The following is an 18823-nucleotide window of genomic DNA, read 5'->3' as shown; positions in this document are numbered from 1 at the left end:
CCCCCCCCCCCCACACACACAAGGAGGGGGGTCCAGGCAGGAACATCACCCTCCCCCCCCCACACACACAAGGAGGTGGGTGCAGGCAGGAACACCACCCTCCCCCCCCACACACACACAAGGAGGTGGGTGCAGGCAGGAACACAATCCCCCCCCCACACACACACACAAGGAGGTGGGTGCAGGCAGGAACACCACCCTCCCCCCCCCCACACACAAGGAGGTGGGTGCAGGTAGGAACACAATCCCCCCCCACACACACAAGGAGGGGGGTGCAGGCAGGAACACCATCCTCCCCCCCCCACACACAAGGAGGTGGGTGCAGGCAGGAACACAATCCCCCCCCCCTCACACACACAAGGAGGTGGGTGCAGGCAGGAACATAATCCCCTCCCCACACACACAAGGAGGTGGGTGCAGGCAGGAACACAATCCCCCCCCCCCACACACACAAGGAGGTGGGTGCAGGCAGGAACACCACCCTCCCCCCCACCCCCACACACACACAAGGAGGTGGGTGCAGGCAGGAACACCACCCCCCCCCCCACACACACAAGGAGGTGGGTGCAGGCAGGAACACAATCCCCCCCCCACACACACACAAGGAGGTGGGTGCAGGCAGGAACACCACCCTCCCCTCCCCCACACACACACAAGGAGGTGGGTGCAGGCAGGAACACCACCCTCCCCCCCCACACACACACAAGGAGGGGGGTGCAGGCAGGAACACAATCCCCCCCCCCACACACACAAGGAGGGGGGTCCAGGCAGGAACATCACCCTCCCCCCCCACACACACAAGGAGGTGGGTGCAGGCAGGAACACCACCCTCCCCCCCCCCCACACACACAAGGAGGTGGGTGCAGGCAGGAACACAATCCCCCCCCCCCCCACACACACACAAGGAGGTGGGTGCAGGCAGGAACACCACCCTCCCCCCCCCCCCACACACACAAGGAGGTGGGTGCAGGTAGGAACACAATCCCCCCCCAAACACACAAGGAGGGGGGTGCAGGCAGGAACACCATCCTCCCCCCCCCCACACACAAGGAGGTGGGTGCAGGCAGGAACACAATCCCCCCCCCTCACACACACAAGGAGGTGGGTGCAGGCAGGAACATAATCCCCTCCCCACACACACAAGGAGGTGGGTGCAGGCAGGAACACAATCCCCCCCCCACACACACAAGGAGGTGGGTGCAGGCAGGAACACCACCCTCCCCCCCACCCCCACACACACACAAGGAGGTGGGTGCAGGCAGGAACACCACCCTCCCCCCCCCCACACACACAAGGAGGTGGGTGCAGGCAGGAACACAATCCCCCCCCACACACACACAAGGAGGTGGGTGCAGGCAGGAACACCACCCTCCCCTCCCCCACACACACACAAGGAGGTGGGTGCAGGCAGGAACACCACCCTCCCCCCCCACACACACACAAGGAGGTGGGTGCAGGCAGGAACACAATCCCCCCCCCCACACACACAAGGAGGGGGGTCCAGGCAGGAACATCACCCTCCCCCCCCCACACACACAAGGAGGTGGGTGCAGGCAGGAACACCACCCTCCCCCCCCCCACACACACAAGGAGGTGGGTGCAGGCAGGAACACAATCCCCCCCCCCCCCACACACACAAGGAGGTGGGTGCAGGCAGGAACACCACCCTCCCCCCCCCCCCACACACACAAGGAGGTGGGTGCAGGTAGGAACACAATCCCCCCCCACACACACAAGGAGGGGGGTGCAGGCAGGAACACCATCCTCCCCCCCCCACACACAAGGAGGTGGGTGCAGGCAGGAACACAATCCCCCCCCCTCACACACACAAGGAGGTAGGTGCAGGCAGGAACACAATCCCCTCCCCACACACACAAGGAGGTGGGTGCAGGCAGGAACACAATCCCCCCCCCCCCACACACACACAAGGAGGTGGGTGCAGGTAGGAACACAATCCCACCCCCCCACACACACAAGGAGGTGGGTGCAGGTAGGAACACAATCTCCCCCCCCACACACACACAAGGAGGTGGGTGCAGGCAGGAACACCACCCTCCCCCCCACACACACACAAGGAGGTGGGTGCAGGCAGAAACACCATGCTCCCACCCCCCCCCCACTCACACAAGGAGGTGGGTGCAGGCAGGAACACCACCCTCCCCCCCCCACACACACACACAAGGAGGTGGGTGCAGGCAGGAACACAATCCCCCCCCCCCCACACACACACAAGGAGGTGGGTGCAGGCAGGAACACCACCCTCCCCCCCACCCCCACACACACACAAGGAGGTGGGTGCAGGCAGGAACACCACCCTCCCCCCCCCACACACACACAAGGAGGTGGGTGCAGGCAGGAACACAATCCCCCCCCCACACACTCACAAGGAGGTGGGTGCAGGCAGGAACACCACCCTCCCCCCCCCACACACAAACAAGGAGGTGGGTGCAGGCAGGAACACCACCCTCCCCCCCCACACACACACAAGGAGGGGGGTGCAGGCAGGAACACAATCCCCCCCACACACGCAAGGAAGGGGGTGCAGGCAGGAACACCATCCTCCCCCCTCCCACACACACAAGGAGGTGGGTGCAGGCAGGAACACAATCCCCCCCCCCCACACACACAAGGAGGGGGGTCCAGGCAGGAACATCACCCTCCCCCCCCCACACACACAAGGAGGTGGGTGCAGGCAGGAACACCACCCTCCCCCCCCCCCCACACACACAAGGAGGTGGGTGCAGGCAGGAACACAATCCCCCCCCCCTCACACACACACAAGGAGGTGGGTGCAGGCAGGAACACCACCCTCCCCCCCCCACACACAAGGAGGTGGGTGCAGGTAGGAACACAATCCCCCCCCACACACACAAGGAGGGGGGTGCAGGCAGGAACACCATCCTCCCCCCCCCACACACAAGGAGGTGGGTGCAGGCAGGAACACAATCCCCCCCCCCTCACACACACAAGGAGGTGGGTGCAGGCAGGAACATAATCTCCTCCCCACACACACAAGGAGGTGGGTGCAGGCAGGAACACAATCCCCCCCCCCCCCCACACACACAAGGAGGTGGGTGCAGGCAGGAACACCACCCTCCCCCCCACCCCCACACACACACAAGGAGGTGGGTGCAGGCAGGAACACCACCCTCCCCCCCCACACACACAAGGAGGTGGGTGCAGGCAGGAACACAATCCCCCCCCACACACACACAAGGAGGTGGGTGCAGGCAGGAACACCACCCTCCCCTCCCCCACACACACACAAGGAGGTGGGTGCAGGCAGGAACACCACCCTCCCCCCCCACACACACACAAGGAGGGGGGTGCAGGCAGGAACACAATCCCCCCCACACACGCAAGGAGGGGGGTGCAGGCAGGAACACCATCCTCCCCCCCCCACACACACAAGGAGGTGGGTGCAGGCAGGAACACAATCCCCCCCCCCCACACACACAAGGAGCGGGGTCCAGGCAGGAACATCACCCTCCCCCCCCCACACACACAAGGAGGTGGGTGCAGGCAGGAACACCACCCTCCACCCCCCACACACACAAGGAGGTGGGTGCAGGCAGGAACACAATCCCCCCCCCCACACACACACAAGGAGGTGGGTGCAGGCAGGAACACCACCCTCCCCCCCCCCCACACACACAAGGAGGTGGGTGCAGGTAGGAACACAATCCCCCCCCACACACACAAGGAGGGGGGTGCAGGCAGGAACACCATCCTCCCCCCCCCCACACACAAGGAGGTGGGTGCAGGCAGGAACACAATCCCCCCCCCTCACACACACAAGGAGGTAGGTGCAGGCAGGAACACAATCCCCTCCCCACACACACAAGGAGGTGGGTGCAGGCAGGAACACAACCCCCCCCCCCCCACACACACAAGGAGGTGGGTGCAGGTAGGAACACAATCCCACCCCCCCCCCACACACACAAGGAGGTGGGTGCAGGTAGGAACACAATCTCCCCCCCCACACACACACAAGGAGGTGGGTGCAGGCAGGAACACCACCCTCCCCCCCACACACACACAAGGAGGTGGGTGCAGGCAGAAACACCATGCTCCCACCCCCCCACCCACACATACAAGGAGGGGGGTGCAGGCAGGAACACAATCCCCTCCCGCCACACACACACAAGGAGGTGGGTGCAGGCAGGAACACAATTCCCCCACCCCCCCCCACACACACAAGGAGGTGGGTGCAGGCAGGAACACAATCCCCCCCCCCACACACACAAGGAGGGGGGTGCAGGCAGGAACACAATCCCCTCCCTCCCCCCCACACACACAAGAAGGTGGGTGCAGGCAGGAACACAATCCCCTCCCGCCACACACACACACAAGGAGGTGGGTGCAGGCAGGAACACAATTCCCCCACCCCCCCCACACACACAAGGAGGTGGGTGCAGGCAGGAACACAATCCCCCCCCCACACACACAAGGAGGTGGGTGCAGGCAGGAACAAAATCCCCCCCCCACACACACAAGGAGGGGGGTGCAGGCAGGAATACAATCCCCCCCCCCCCTACACACACATGGAGGTGGGTGCAGGCAGGAACAAAATATCCCCCCCCCCACACACAAGGAGGTGGGTGCAGGCAGGAACACAATCCCCCCCCCCCCCACACACAAGGAGGTGGGTGCAGGCAGGAACACAATCCCCCCCCCCCCCACACACAAGGAGGTGGGTGCAGGCAGGAACACAATCTCCCCACACACACACAAGGAGGTGGGTGCAGGCAGGAACACAATCCCCCCCACACACACACACACAAGAAGGTGGGTGCAGGCAGGAACACAATCCCCCCCCCCCCACACACACCAGAAGGTGGGTGCAGGCAGTAACACAATCCCCTCCCCCCCACACACACAAAAAGGCGGGTGCAGGCAGGAACACAATCCCCTCCCCCCACACACACAAGGAGAGGGGTGCAGGCAGGAACACAATCCCCCCCACAAACACACAACGAGGTGGGTGCAGGCAGGAACACAATCCCCCCCCCCCCACACACACACAAGGAGGTGGGTGCAGGCAGGAACACAATCCCCCCCCCACACACACACAAGGAGGTGGGTGCAGGCAGGAACACAATCCCCCCCCCACACACACAAGAAGGTGGGTGCAGGCAGGAACACAATCCCCTCCCCCCCACACACACAAGGAGGTGGGTGCAGGCAGGAACACAATCCCACCCCCCCCCCCCCACACACACAAACAAGGAGGTGGGTGCAGGCAGGAACACAATCCCCCCCCCACACACACAAGGAGGTGGGTGCAGGCAGGAACACAATCCCCCCCCCACACACACAAGGAGGTGGGTGCAGGCAGGAACACAATCCCCTCCCCCCCACACACACAAACAAGGAGGTGGGTGCAGGCAGGAACACAATCCCCTCCCCTACACACACAAGGAGGTGGGTGCAGGCAGGAACACAATCCCCCCCCACACACACACAAGGAGGTGGGTGCAGGCAGGAACACAATCCCCCCCCCCACACACACAAGGAGGTGGGTGCAGGCAGGAACACCACCCTCCCCCCCCCCCCACACACACACAAGGAGGTAGGTGCAGGCAGGAACACAATCTCCCCCCACACACACACACACAAGGAGGTGGGTGCAGGCAGGAACACAATCCCCCCCCTCCCACACACACACAAGGAGGTGGGTGCAGGCAGGAACACAATCCCCCCCCCCACACACACAAGGAGGTGGGTGCAGGCAGGAACACCACCATCCCCCCCCCCACACACACACAAGAAGGTGGGTGCAGGCAGGAACACAATCTCCCCCCACACACACACACACAAGGAGGTGGGTGCAGGCAGTAACACAATCCCCTCCCCCCCACACACACAAAAAGGCGGGTGCAGGCAGGAACACAATCCCCTCCCCCCACACACACAAGGAGAGGGGTGCAGGCAGGAACACAATCCCCCCCACAAACACACAACGAGGTGGGTGCAGGCAGGAACACAATCCCCCCCCCCACACACACACAAGGAGGTGGGTGCAGGCAGGAACACAATCCCCCCCCCACACACACACAAGGAGGTGGGTGCAGGCAGGAACACAATCCCCCCCCCCCACACACACAAGAAGGTGGGTGCAGGCAGGAACACAATCCCCTCCCCCCCACACACACAAGGAGGTGGGTGCAGGCAGGAACACAATCCCACCCCCCCCCCACACACACACAAACAAGGAGGTGGGTGCAGGCAGGAACACAATCCCCCCCCCACACACACAAGGAGGTGGGTGCAGGCAGGAACACAATCCCCCCCCCCACACACACAAGGAGGTGGGTGCAGGCAGGAACACAATCCCCTCCCCCCCACACACACAAACAAGGAGGTGGGTGCAGGCAGGAACACAATCCCCTCCCCTACACACACAAGGAGGTGGGTGCAGGCAGGAACACAATCCCCCCCCACACACACACAAGGAGGTGGGTGCAGGCAGGAACACAATCCCCCCCCCCCACACACACAAGGAGGTGGGTGCAGGCAGGAACACCACCCTCCCCCCCCCCCCACACACACACACAAGGAGGTAGGTGCAGGCAGGAACACAATCTCCCCCCACACACACACACACAAGGAGGTGGGTGCAGGCAGGAACACAATCCCCCCCCCTCCCACACACACACAAGGAGGTGGGTGCAGGCAGGAACACAATCCCCCCCCCACACACACAAGGAGGTGGGTGCAGGCAGGAACACCACCATCCCCCCCCCCCCACACACACACAAGAAGGTGGGTGCAGGCAGGAACACAATGCCCCCCCCCCCACACACACAAGGAGGTGGGTGCAGGCAGGAATACAATCCCCCCCCACACACACAAGGAGGTGGGTGCAGGCAGGAACACAATCCCCCCCCCCCCACACACACAAGGAGGTGGGTGCAGGCAGGAACACCACCCTCCCCCCCCCCACACACACAAGGAGGTGGGTGCAGGCAGAAACACCACCCTCCCCCCCCCCCACACACACAAGGAGGTGGGTGCAGGCAGGAACACAATCCCCCCCCCCACACACACACACAAGAAGGTAGGTGCAGGCAGGAACACCACCCTCCCCCCACACACACACACAAGGAGGTGGGTGCAGGCAGGAACACCACCCTCCCCCCCCCCCCACACACACACAAGGAGGTGGGTGCAGGCAGGAACACAATCCCCCCCCCCCACACACACAAGGAGGTGGGTGCAGGCAGGAACACAATCCCCCCCCACACACACACAAGGAGGTGGGTGCAGGCAGGAACACCACCCTCCCCCCCACCCCCACACACACACAAGGAGGTGGGTGCAGGCAGGAACACCACCCTCCCCCCCCACACACACACAAGGAGGTGGGTGCAGGCAGGAACACAATCCCCCCCCACACACTCACAAGGAGGTGGGTGCAGGCAGGAACACCACCCTCCCCCCCCCCACACACACACAAGGAGGTGGGTGCAGGCAGGAACACCACCCTCCCCCCCCCCACACACACACAAGGAGGGGGGTGCAGGCAGGAACACAATCCCCCCCACACACGCAAGGAAGGGGGTGCAGGCAGGAACACCATCCTCCCCCCACACACACAAGGAGGTGGGTGCAGGCAGGAACACAATCCCCCCCCCCACACACACAAGGAGGGGGGTCCAGGCAGGAACATCACCCTCCCCCCCCCACACACACAAGGAGGTGGGTGCAGGCAGGAACACCACCCTCCCCCCCCCCCCACACACACAAGGAGGTGGGTGCAGGCAGGAACACAATCCCCCCCCCCCCCACACACATACAAGGAGGTGGGTGCAGGCAGGAACACCACCCTCCCCCCCCCACACACAAGGAGGTGGGTGCAGGTAGGAACACAATCCCCCCCCACACACACAAGGAGGGGGGTGCAGGCAGGAACACCATCCTCCCCCCCCCACACACAAGGAGGTGGGTGCAGGCAGGAACACAATCCCCCCCCCTCACACACACAAGGAGGTGGGTGCAGGCAGGAACACAATCCCTCCCCACACACACAAGGAGTTGGGTGCAGGCAGGAACACAATCCCCCCCCCCCCACACACACAAGGAGGTGGGTGCAGGCAGGAACACCACCCTCCCCCCCACCCCCACACACACACAAGGAGGTGGGTGCAGGCAGGAACACCACCCTCCCCCCCCCCACACACACAAGGAGGTGGGTGCAGGCAGGAACACAATCCCCCCCCACACACACACAAGGAGGTGGGTGCAGGCAGGAACACCACCCTCCCCCCCCCACACGCACACAAGGAGGTGGGTGCAGGCAGGAACACCACCCTCCCCCCCCCCACACACACACAAGGAGGGGGGTGCAGGCAGGAACACAATCCCCTCCCCACACACACAAGGAGGTGGGTGCAGGCAGGAACACAATCCCCCCCCCCCACACACACAAGGAGGTGGGTGCAGGTAGGAACACAATCCCACCCCCCCACACACACAAGGAGGTGGGTGCAGGTAGGAACACAATCTCCCCCCCCCCCACACACACACAAGGAGGTGGGTGCAGGCAGGAACACCACCCTCCCCCCCCACACACACACAAGGAGGTGGGTGCAGGCAGAAACACCATGCTCCCACCCCCCCACCCACACATACAAGGAGGGGGGTGCAGGCAGGAACACAATCCCCTCCCGCCACACACACACAAGGAGGTGGGTGCAGGCAGGAACACAATTCCCCCACCCCCCCCACACACACAAGGAGGTGGGTGCAGGCAGGAACACAATCTCCCCACACACACACAAGGAGGTGGGTGCAGGCAGGAACACAATCCCCCCCACACACACACACACAAGAAGGTGGGTGCAGGCAGGAACACAATCCCCCCCCCCCCACACACACCAGAAGGTGGGTGCAGGCAGGAACACAATCCCCCCCCCCACACACACACTCAAGAAGGTGGGTGCAGGCAGTAACACAATCCCCTCCCCCCCACACACACAAAAAGGCGGGTGCAGGCAGGAACACAATCCCCTCCCCCCACACACACAAGGAGAGGGGTGCAGGCAGGAACACAATCCCCCCCCACAAACACACAACGAGGTGGGTGCAGGCAGGAACACAATCCCCCCCCCCCACACACACACAAGGAGGTGGATGCAGGCAGGAACACAATCCCCCCCCCACACACACACAAGGAGGTGGGTGCAGGCAGGAACACAATCCCCCCCCCCCCACACACACAAGAAGGTGGGTGCAGGCAGGAACACAATCCCCTCCCCCCCACACACACAAGGAGGTGGGTGCAGGCAGGAACACAATCCCACCCCCCCCCCCACACACACAAACAAGGAGGTGGGTGCAGGCAGGAACACAATCCCCCCCCCACACACACAAGGAGGTGGGTGCAGGCAGGAACACAATCCCCCCCCACACACACAAGGAGGTGGGTGCAGGCAGGAACACAATCCCCTCCCCCCCACACACACAAACAAGGAGGTGGGTGCAGGCAGGAACACAATCCCCTCCCCTACACACACAAGGAGGTGGGTGCAGGCAGGAACACAATCCCCCCCCACACACACACAAGGAGGTGGGTGCAGGCAGGAACACAATCCCCCCCCCCCACACACACAAGGAGGTGGGTGCAGGCAGGAACACCACCCTCCCCCCCCCACACACACACAAGGAGGTAGGTGCAGGCAGGAACACAATCTCCCCCCACACACACACACAAGGAGGTGGGTGCAGGCAGGAACACAATCCCCCCCCCTCCCACACACACACAAGGAGGTGGGTGCAGGCAGGAACACAATCCCCCCCCCACACACACACAAGGAGGTGGGTGCAGGCAGGAACACCACCATCCCCCCCCCCCCACACACACACAAGAAGGTGGGTGCAGGCAGGAACACAATGCCCCCCTCCACACACACAAGGAGGTGGGTGCAGGCAGGAATACAATCCCCCCCCACACACACAAGGAGGTGGGTGCAGGCAGGAACACAATCCCCCCCCCCACACACACAAGGAGGTGGGTGCAGGCAGGAACACCACCCTCCCCCCCCCCACACACACAAGGAGGTGGGTGCAGGCAGGAACACCACCCTCCCCCCCCACACACACAAGGAGGGGGGTGCAGGCAGAAACACCACCCTCCCCCCCCCCCCACACACACAAGGAGGTGGGTGCAGGCAGGAACACAATCCCCCCCCCCCCACACACACACACAAGAAGGTAGGTGCAGGCAGGAACACCACCCTCCCCCCCCCCCACACACACACAAGGAGGTGGGTGCAGGCAGGAACACAATCCCCCCCCCCCACACACACAAGGAGGTGGGTGCAGGCAGGAACACAATCCCCCCCCCCACACACACACAAGGAGGTGGGTGCAGGCAGGAACACCACCCTCCCCCCCACCCCCACACACACACAAGGAGGTGGGTGCAGGCAGGAACACCACCCTCCCCCCCCCACACACACACAAGGAGGTGGGTGCAGGCAGGAACACAATCCCCCCCCACACACACACAAGGAGGTGGGTGCAGGCAGGAACACCACCCTCCCCCCCCCCACACACACACAAGGAGGTGGGTGCAGGCAGGAACACCACCCTCCCCCCCCACACACACACAAGGAGGGGGTGCAGGCAGGAACACAATCCCCCCCACACACGCAAGGAGGGGGGTGCAGGCAGGAACACCATCCTCCCCCCCCCCACACACACAAGGAGGTGGGTGCAGGCAGGAACACAATCCCCTTCCCCCCACACACACAAGGAGGGGGGTCCAGGCAGGAACATCACCCTCCCCCCCCCACACACACAAGGAGGTGGGTGCAGGCAGGAACACCACCCTCCCCCCACACACACAAAAGGAGGTGGGTGCAGGCAGGAACACAATCCCCCCCCCACACACACACAAGGAGGTGGGTGCAGGCAGGAACACCACCCCCCCCCCCCCCCCACACACACAAGGAGGTGGGTGCAGGTAGGAACACAATCCCCCCACACACACACAAGGAGGGGGGTGCAGGCAGGAACACCATCCTCCCCCCCCCCACACTCAAGGAGGTGGGTGCAGGCAGGAACACAATCCCCCCCCCCCTCACACACACAAGGAGGTGGGTGCAGGCAGGAACACAATCCCCTCCCCACACACACAAGGAGGTGGGTGCAGGCAGGAACACAATCCCCCCCCCCCCCACACACACACAAGGAGGTGGGTGCAGGCAGGAACACCACCCTCCCCTCCCCCCACACACACAAGGAGGTGGGTGCAGGCAGGAACACAATCCCCCCCCCCACATACACAAGGAGGTGGGTGCAGGCAGGAACACCACCCTCCCCCCCCCCACACACACACAAGGAGGTGGGTGCAGGCAGGAACACCACCCTCCCCCCCCCCACACACACACAAGGAGGGGGGTGCAGGCAGGAACACAATCCCCCCACACACGCAAGGAGGGGGGTGCAGGCAGGAACACCATCCTCCCCCCCCCACACACACAAGGAGGTGGGTGCAGGCAGGAACACAATCCCCCCCCCACACACACACAAGGAGGGGGGTCCAGGCAGGAACATCACCCTCCCCCCCCCACACACACAAGGAGGTGGGTGCAGGCAGGAACACCACCCTCCCCCCCCCCCCACACACACAAGGAGGTGGGTGCAGGCAGGAACACAATCCCCCCCCACACACACACACACAAGGAGGTGGGTGCAGGCAGGAACACCACCCTCCCCCCCCCCACACACAAGGAGGTGGGTGCAGGTAGGAACACAATCCCCCCCACACACACACAAGGAGGGGGGTGCAGGCAGGAACACCATCCTCCCCCCCCCCACACACAAATAGGTGGGTGCAGGCAGGAACACAATCCCCCCCCCTCACACACACAAGGAGGTGGGTGCAGGCAGGAACACAATCCCCTCCCCACACACACAGGGAAGTGGGTGCAGGCAGGAACACAATCCCCCCCCCCCCCCCACACACACAAGGAGGTGGGTGCAGGTAGGAACACAATCCCACCCCCCCCACACACACAAGGAGGTGGGTGCAGGTAGGAACACAATCTCCCCCCCCCCCCCCACACACACACAAGGAGGTGGGTGCAGGCAGGAACACCACCCTCCCCCCCCACACACACATAAGGAGGTGGGTGCAGGCAGAAACACCATGCTCCCACCCCCCCACCCACACATACAAGGAGGGGGGTGCAGGCAGGAACACCACCCTCCCCTCCCCCACACACAAGGAGGGGGGTGCAGGCAGGAACACAATCTCCCCCCCACACACACAAGGAGGTGGGTGCAGGCAGGAACACAATCCCCCCACACACACACAAGGAGGTGGGTGCAGGCAGGAACACAATCCCCCCCCCCACACACACACAAGAAGGTGGGTGCAGGCAGAAACACAATCCCCCCCCCCCACACACACAAGAAGGTGGGTGCAGGCAGGAACACAATCCCCCCACCCACACACACACACAAGAAGGTGAGTGCAGGCAGTAACACAATCCCCTCCCCCCCACACACACAAAAAGGGGGGTGCAGGCAGGAACACAATCCCCTCCCCCCACACACACAAGGAGAGGGGTGCAGGCAGGAACACAATCCCCCCCCCCCCCACACACACACACAACGAGGTGGGTGCAGGCAGGAACACAATCCCCCCCCCCCACACACACACACAAGGAGGTGGGTGCAGGCAGGAACACAATCCCCCCCCCCACACACACACACAAGGAGGTGGGTGCAGGCAGGAACACAATCCCCCCCACACACACACAAGAAGGTGGGTGCAGGCAGGAACACAATCCCCCCCCCCACACACACACACAAGGAGGTGGGTGCAGGCAGGAACACAATCCCCCCCCCCCACACACACACACAAGGAGGTGGGTGCAGGCAGTAACACAATCCCCTCCCCCCCACACACACAAAAAGGGGGGTGCAGGCAGGAACACAATCCCCTCCCCCCACACACACAAGGAGAGGGGTGCAGGCAGGAACACAATCCCCCCCCCACACACACACAACGAGGTGGGTGCAGGCAGGAACACAATCCCCCCCCACACACACACACAAGGAGGTGGGTGCAGGCAGGAACACAATCCCCCCCCACACACACACACAAGGAGGTGGGTGCAGGCAGGAACACAATCCCCCCCACACACACACAAGAAGGTGGGTGTAGGCAGGAACACAATCCCCTCCCCCCCACACACACAAGGAGGTGGGTGCAGGCAGGAACACAATCCCACCCCCCCACACACACAAACAAGGAGGTGGGTGCAGGCAGGAACACAATCCCCCCCCCACACACACAAGGAGGTGGGTGCAGGCAGGAACACAATCCCCCCCCACACACACACAAGGAGGTGGGTGCAGGCAGGAACACAATCCCCTCCCCCCCACACACACAAACTAGGAGGTGGGTGCAGGCAGGAACACAATCCCCTCCCCTACACACACAAGGATGTGGGTGCAGGCAGGAACACAATCACCCCCCCCCCCCACACACACAAGGAGGTGGGTGCAGGCAGGAACACAATCCCCCCCCCCCACACACACAAGGAGGTGGGTGCAGGCAGGAACACCACCCTCCCCCCCCCACACACACACAAGGAGGTGGGTGCAGGCAGGAACACAATCTCCCCCCCCCCCCACACACACAAGGAGGTGGGTGCAGGCAGGAACACAATCTCCCCCCCCCCACACACACACACAAGGAGGTGGGTGCAGGCAGGAACACAATCCCCCCCCCCACACACACACAAGGAGGTGGGTGCAGGCAGGAACACAATCCCCCCCCCACACACACACAAGGAGGTGGGTGCAGGCAGGAACACCACCCTCCCCCCCCCCCACACACACACAAGGAGGTGGGTGCAGGCAGGAACACCACCCTCCCCCCCCCCACACACACACAAGGAGGGGGGTGCAGGCAGGAACACAATCCCCCCCCCCACACACGCAAGGAGGGGGGTGCAGGCAGGAACACCATCCTCCCCCCCCCCACACACAAGGAGGGGGGTGCAGGCAGGAACACAATCCCCCCCCACACACACAAGAAGGGGGGTGCAGGCAGGAACACCACCCTCCCCCCCCCCCCCCACACACACAAGGAGGTGGGTGCAGGCAGGAACAGCTGGGTTGGCTCCCGCTAGGTCACTCTGCTCCTTAATTTGCATATCAATGGTTAAATAAAGTGGCCAGATGACCTGCTTCCGGAACCATCACTATTGTGCATGTATCAGCGGTGTCATGCATATTGAAGCATGTGTCATGCATATTGAAGCATGTGTCATGCATATTGAAGTATGTGTCATGCATATTGAAGTATGTGTCATGCATATTGAAGTACGTGTCATGCATATTGAAGTATGTGTCATGCATATTAAAGCATGTGTCATACATATTGAAGTATGTGTCATGCATATTGAAGCAAGTGTCATGCATATTGAAGCATGTGTCATGCATATTGAAGCATGTGTCATGCATATTGAAGCAAGTGTCATGCATATTGAAGCATGTGTCATGCATATTGAAGCAAGTGTCATGCATATTGAAGCATGTGTCATGCATATTGAAGCATGTGTCATGCATATTGAAACATGTGCCATGCATATTGAAGCAAGTGTCATGCATATTGAAGCAAGTGTCATGCATATTGAAGCATGTGTCATGCATATTGAAGCAAGTGTCATGCATATTGAAGCATGTGTCATGCAAATTGAAGCAAGTGTCATGCATATTGAAGCATGTGTCACGCATATTGAAGCAAGTGTCATGCATATTGAAGTATGTGCCATGCATATTGAAGCATGTGTCATGCATATTGAAGCAAGTGTCATGCATATTGAAGCATGTGTCATGCATATTGAAGCATGTGCCATGCATATTGAAGCATGTGTCATGCATATTGAAGCAAGTGTCATGCATATTGAAGCATGTGTCATGCATATTGAAGCAAGTGCCATGCATATTGAAGCATGTGCCATGCATATTGAAGCATATGCCATGCATATTGAAGCATGTGTCATGCATATTGAAGCAAGTGTCATGCATATTGAAGCAAGTGTCATGCATATTGAAGCAAGTGTCATGCATATTGAAGCATGTGCCATGAGTATTGAAGCATGTGTCATGCATATTGAAACAAGTGTCATGCATATTGAAGCAAGTGTCATGCATATTGAAGCAAGTGTCATGCATATTGAAGCAAGTGTCATGCATATTGAAGCATGTGTCATGCACATTGCGGCATGTGTTCCCGTGGTTGCACACACACCCATGCACACCCACAGCAGCAAAATAGCATAGAAGAAATATAGAGACCACAGAGCAGAAGGAAGTCAAACACTCGTACAAAAAGGCTAGAAATGACTACACAGAAACTAGGGGAGTGGCAGAGAAGCAGTACGAGAATGACATTGCATAAAAGGCTAAGTCCGAGCCAAACAGTTCTATAGTCACATCAGGAGGAAGATGATTGAATGATCAGGTTATCAGACTTGGCGAAAGTGAGAGAGGTAATGAACTTAACAAAAGCTTTCAGGAAGTATTCGGGTTGGAGCCTGGTTGGTCACTAGAGCTTAGAGCCCAAGCTGAACGAACAGTGCCACAGAAAAGCCTCGCTGCAATAACAGTGACATCAGAAGAAGTCAAGAATCAACTACAGGAACTGGATGTGACAAAAGCCGTAAGACCCGACAAATATCGTCATGGATACTTAATAAGGCAGCCGAAGCATTGTGCAGCCCACTTGCCATATTATTTATGTTCTCTTTAGAAACGGGAGAACTGCCTGAAAGCTGGAAAATGGCTAATGTGGTGACAGGCTACAAGAAAACAGGAAGATAGAAACCATTAAACAAGAGACCCGCATCACCAAAAAGTATTCCCTGGAAGTCGTGAAGACTGATCCCAAACAGCCCAATAGAGTATTTAGAACAGATAAACATTGTATCAAGGCATCACCACGGATTTAGTCAATGGAAACCCTGCTTGTCAAACTTGCTAGAATTCTACAACAAAATGACAAAAATCGAACAAGAAAGAGGGATGGGTAGACTGCATATTCCTCGGCTGTCAGAGAGCATTTGATACAGTCCCACATGAAAGACTCCGACTCAAACTAGAGAAACAGGCTGGTGATTATGGAAGAGTCCTAAGGTGGGCCAGAGAGTATCTCTCAGGAAGGAAACAAAGGGTTACAGTGAGAGCACAGACATCAGAGTAGAGAGAGGTTACAAGTGGAGTACCACAAGGGTTGGTTCTTGGGCCCTTACTGTTTCTGATATATATCAACGACCTGACAGAGGAAATTGGCTCCTTCATATCAATGTTTCCAGATGATGTAAAACGGATGAGAGGAGTCAGGACAGAGATAGATTGTGATGCATTGCAAACGGATTTAGACACTTCAAAACTGGTCTGAAAAATGGCGGCTAAAGTTTAACCCAGACAAATGTAAAGTTATGAGGATTGGAGCAGAAGTGTGAAGGCCAGTGCAGCAGTATAGGATGAAGAGAAGACAGATTCTTCAATCAGAAAAGGAGAAAGATCTGGGAGTGGACATAACCCCAACTATGATGCCAGAAGTCCACATTAGCAGAATCACAGCATCTGCATACAACATTTTTACGGCCACTTTGGGCCAGTAACCGGGTTCTTGCTGTTAATGTGTCTTATAACCACTTCGTCTTTATCTAGCCCCAAGTCAGGTTATCTTAAGATGATTTCGGGGTTAAGCATCCCCGCGGCCCGGTCTTCGACCAGGCCTCCTTTTTATTACATCCCCCCCCCCCGGGAAGCAGCCCGTAGCAGCTGTCTAACTCCCAGGTACATATTTACTGCTAGGTAACAGGTGCATCAGGGTGAAAGAAACATTTTGCTTATTTGTTTCTGCCTTCGCCGGGGATGGAACCCAGAACCTTAGGGCTACGAATCCGAAGCACTGTCCACCCAGCTGTCAGGCGCCCTGACATGTCGGTGGGAAGTTTTCAAGAACTGGGTGAGACAAGTAGTAGTGCAAAGAGGGCAGAGATATAATACACAATTACACTTTCACCAATATATTAACACCTTCACCCTTATATAGACCCTTATATAGACTGATCCCAAACACCCCAGTAGAGCATTTAGAACAGATAAACATTGTATCAAGGCATCATATTATATTAAAGTATTATTAAACATTTACAAAATGTTGCTTTTATTCAGGATAGAATACGTCGGCAGTGTTTATCAAATCCCAGTGAATCCACTTTCCAGGTACACGTCTTCCACACCTAATGGCAAACACCAGCGAATTCCCCTTCTTCAACATGGTCCAGTCCACACACACACCGTATCGTCACAATGTGCCAATACCCCACCTCCACTCTCCAGAAGCACACTGGCAGAGGGTTTCAGCAACACACTGACAGAGGTCTCAAATAATTACATACAGGGGGGTAGCTAGCACCCTGGCAGAAGTCTCTAGTCACTCACTAGGAGCACTTTTCAATAGATGCACCACTGTCATCTCGTAACTCTCCCTGGCCAATCCCGGGTACGTCATCCCTTACCACACTGCATAAATCACCAGCTAACACACTGCTATAACCGACGGCGGCCACTTTGTCCTCTCACAGGACCAAGTCAAGAGTTCTTGGACTGCCCACGGTGAACTGCCTTCCTCAATGCAATCCCCTCCTTACGTCATCTTTGTGAACATAAAACGTCATCAGCTAGACAGACAGTATACTAGGTGACATTAAGATAACACCCATGCACCGGGGGACTGAAATTATAAATGTAGTCGCAACCTAGATGGGGTTGATATCGATACGCCACCCACCTGAGGTCGTCCTCATCGACCACACCATCTAACCTAGACAGGAAACCAGAGCATTTAACCGATGCCACGCCACCACCAACAGATGGCGTTGTCTGAATTGCACCAAATATCTGGGAGTTGGGATGCAGATCCATAGATGGTGCAGAAATCGCCATTCCACGCTCCAGTAATGGTGTTGATACCATAACAAGCTTACTGGCCAACATCTGAGTATCCTTTAGAAATCTGGGAAAAAGGGGGCTTTCGGGACCCTGCATACAGCAAAGGTGAGACCCACACTTCAATATGCATCCCCAGCATGGATCCCTTACCTGAAAAAACGACAGAGAGAAACTAGAAATAGCCAAGGGATATGCAACAAGACTTATTTCTGAGTTGAAGGGCTTAAGCTATAAGGAAAGACTGAGAGAATTGGACGTTATTAAACGGAAGGAAAGGAGAGAGGAGATATGATAGCAACATATAAGATTCTTAAGGAAATTGATAAGGTAGACAATACGGCATTGTTCGAAGCAAGGAACAGCGGAACAAGGAGTCATAAGTGGACACTCGAGACGCTGATGTGTCAGAGAGACACGTCAGAAAGAACATTTTCAGTGTCAGAGCTGTCAATAAGTGGAACAGGTTAGACGTAGAAGTTGTTGAAGTTAATACGAATACAAGTTTTATAAGTAAATATGATATAAGTGTGATAAATGAATCATTGCATTAATATGAGAATGTTTGGAAGGCGGGCTAGAACCTAGCTCGACCCTGTAAGAATATCTAGGTGAGAACACACTGACACACACACTCACATGCACACACACACACACACACTGGCGGGAAGGCTAGAAAGGCGGGATCCAAGAGCCAATGTTCGATCCTGCAAGCACAAATAGGTAAGTACACACACACACACACACACACACACACACACACACACACACACACACACACAGTGTCAGGAAGCAAAAATGGCCAGCAGGCGGGAGTGGAGGAAGTACAGAAGAC

At 58.8% G+C, this 18823-nt stretch overlaps 1 protein-coding gene across 1 annotated transcript; it reads left to right on the top strand.

Moving 5' to 3' along the window:
- Positions 1-14250: 14250 nt before the first annotated feature.
- LOC138372887 (dynein heavy chain-like) lies at positions 14251-15309 on the top strand. Its single transcript, XM_069338562.1, has one exon. The coding sequence runs from the start codon at positions 14251-14253 to the stop codon at positions 15307-15309; it is 1059 nt and encodes a 352-aa protein (XP_069194663.1).
- Positions 15310-18823: the final 3514 nt, after the last annotated feature.

The sequence above is a fragment of the Procambarus clarkii genome, chromosome 40 (assembly GCF_040958095.1).
Source record: "Procambarus clarkii isolate CNS0578487 chromosome 40, FALCON_Pclarkii_2.0, whole genome shotgun sequence".
Classification (NCBI taxonomy): Eukaryota; Metazoa; Arthropoda; class Malacostraca; order Decapoda; family Cambaridae; genus Procambarus; species Procambarus clarkii.
Note: the sequence above shows the minus strand (reverse complement) of the source record. Positions and strands in the feature narration are given on the sequence as shown.

Excerpts from the sequence above, each read along its gene's own strand:
- LOC138372887 (XM_069338562.1), top strand. The coding sequence starts at position 14,251 with ATGCATATTGAAGCATGTGTCATGCATATTGAAGCATGTGTCATGCAT.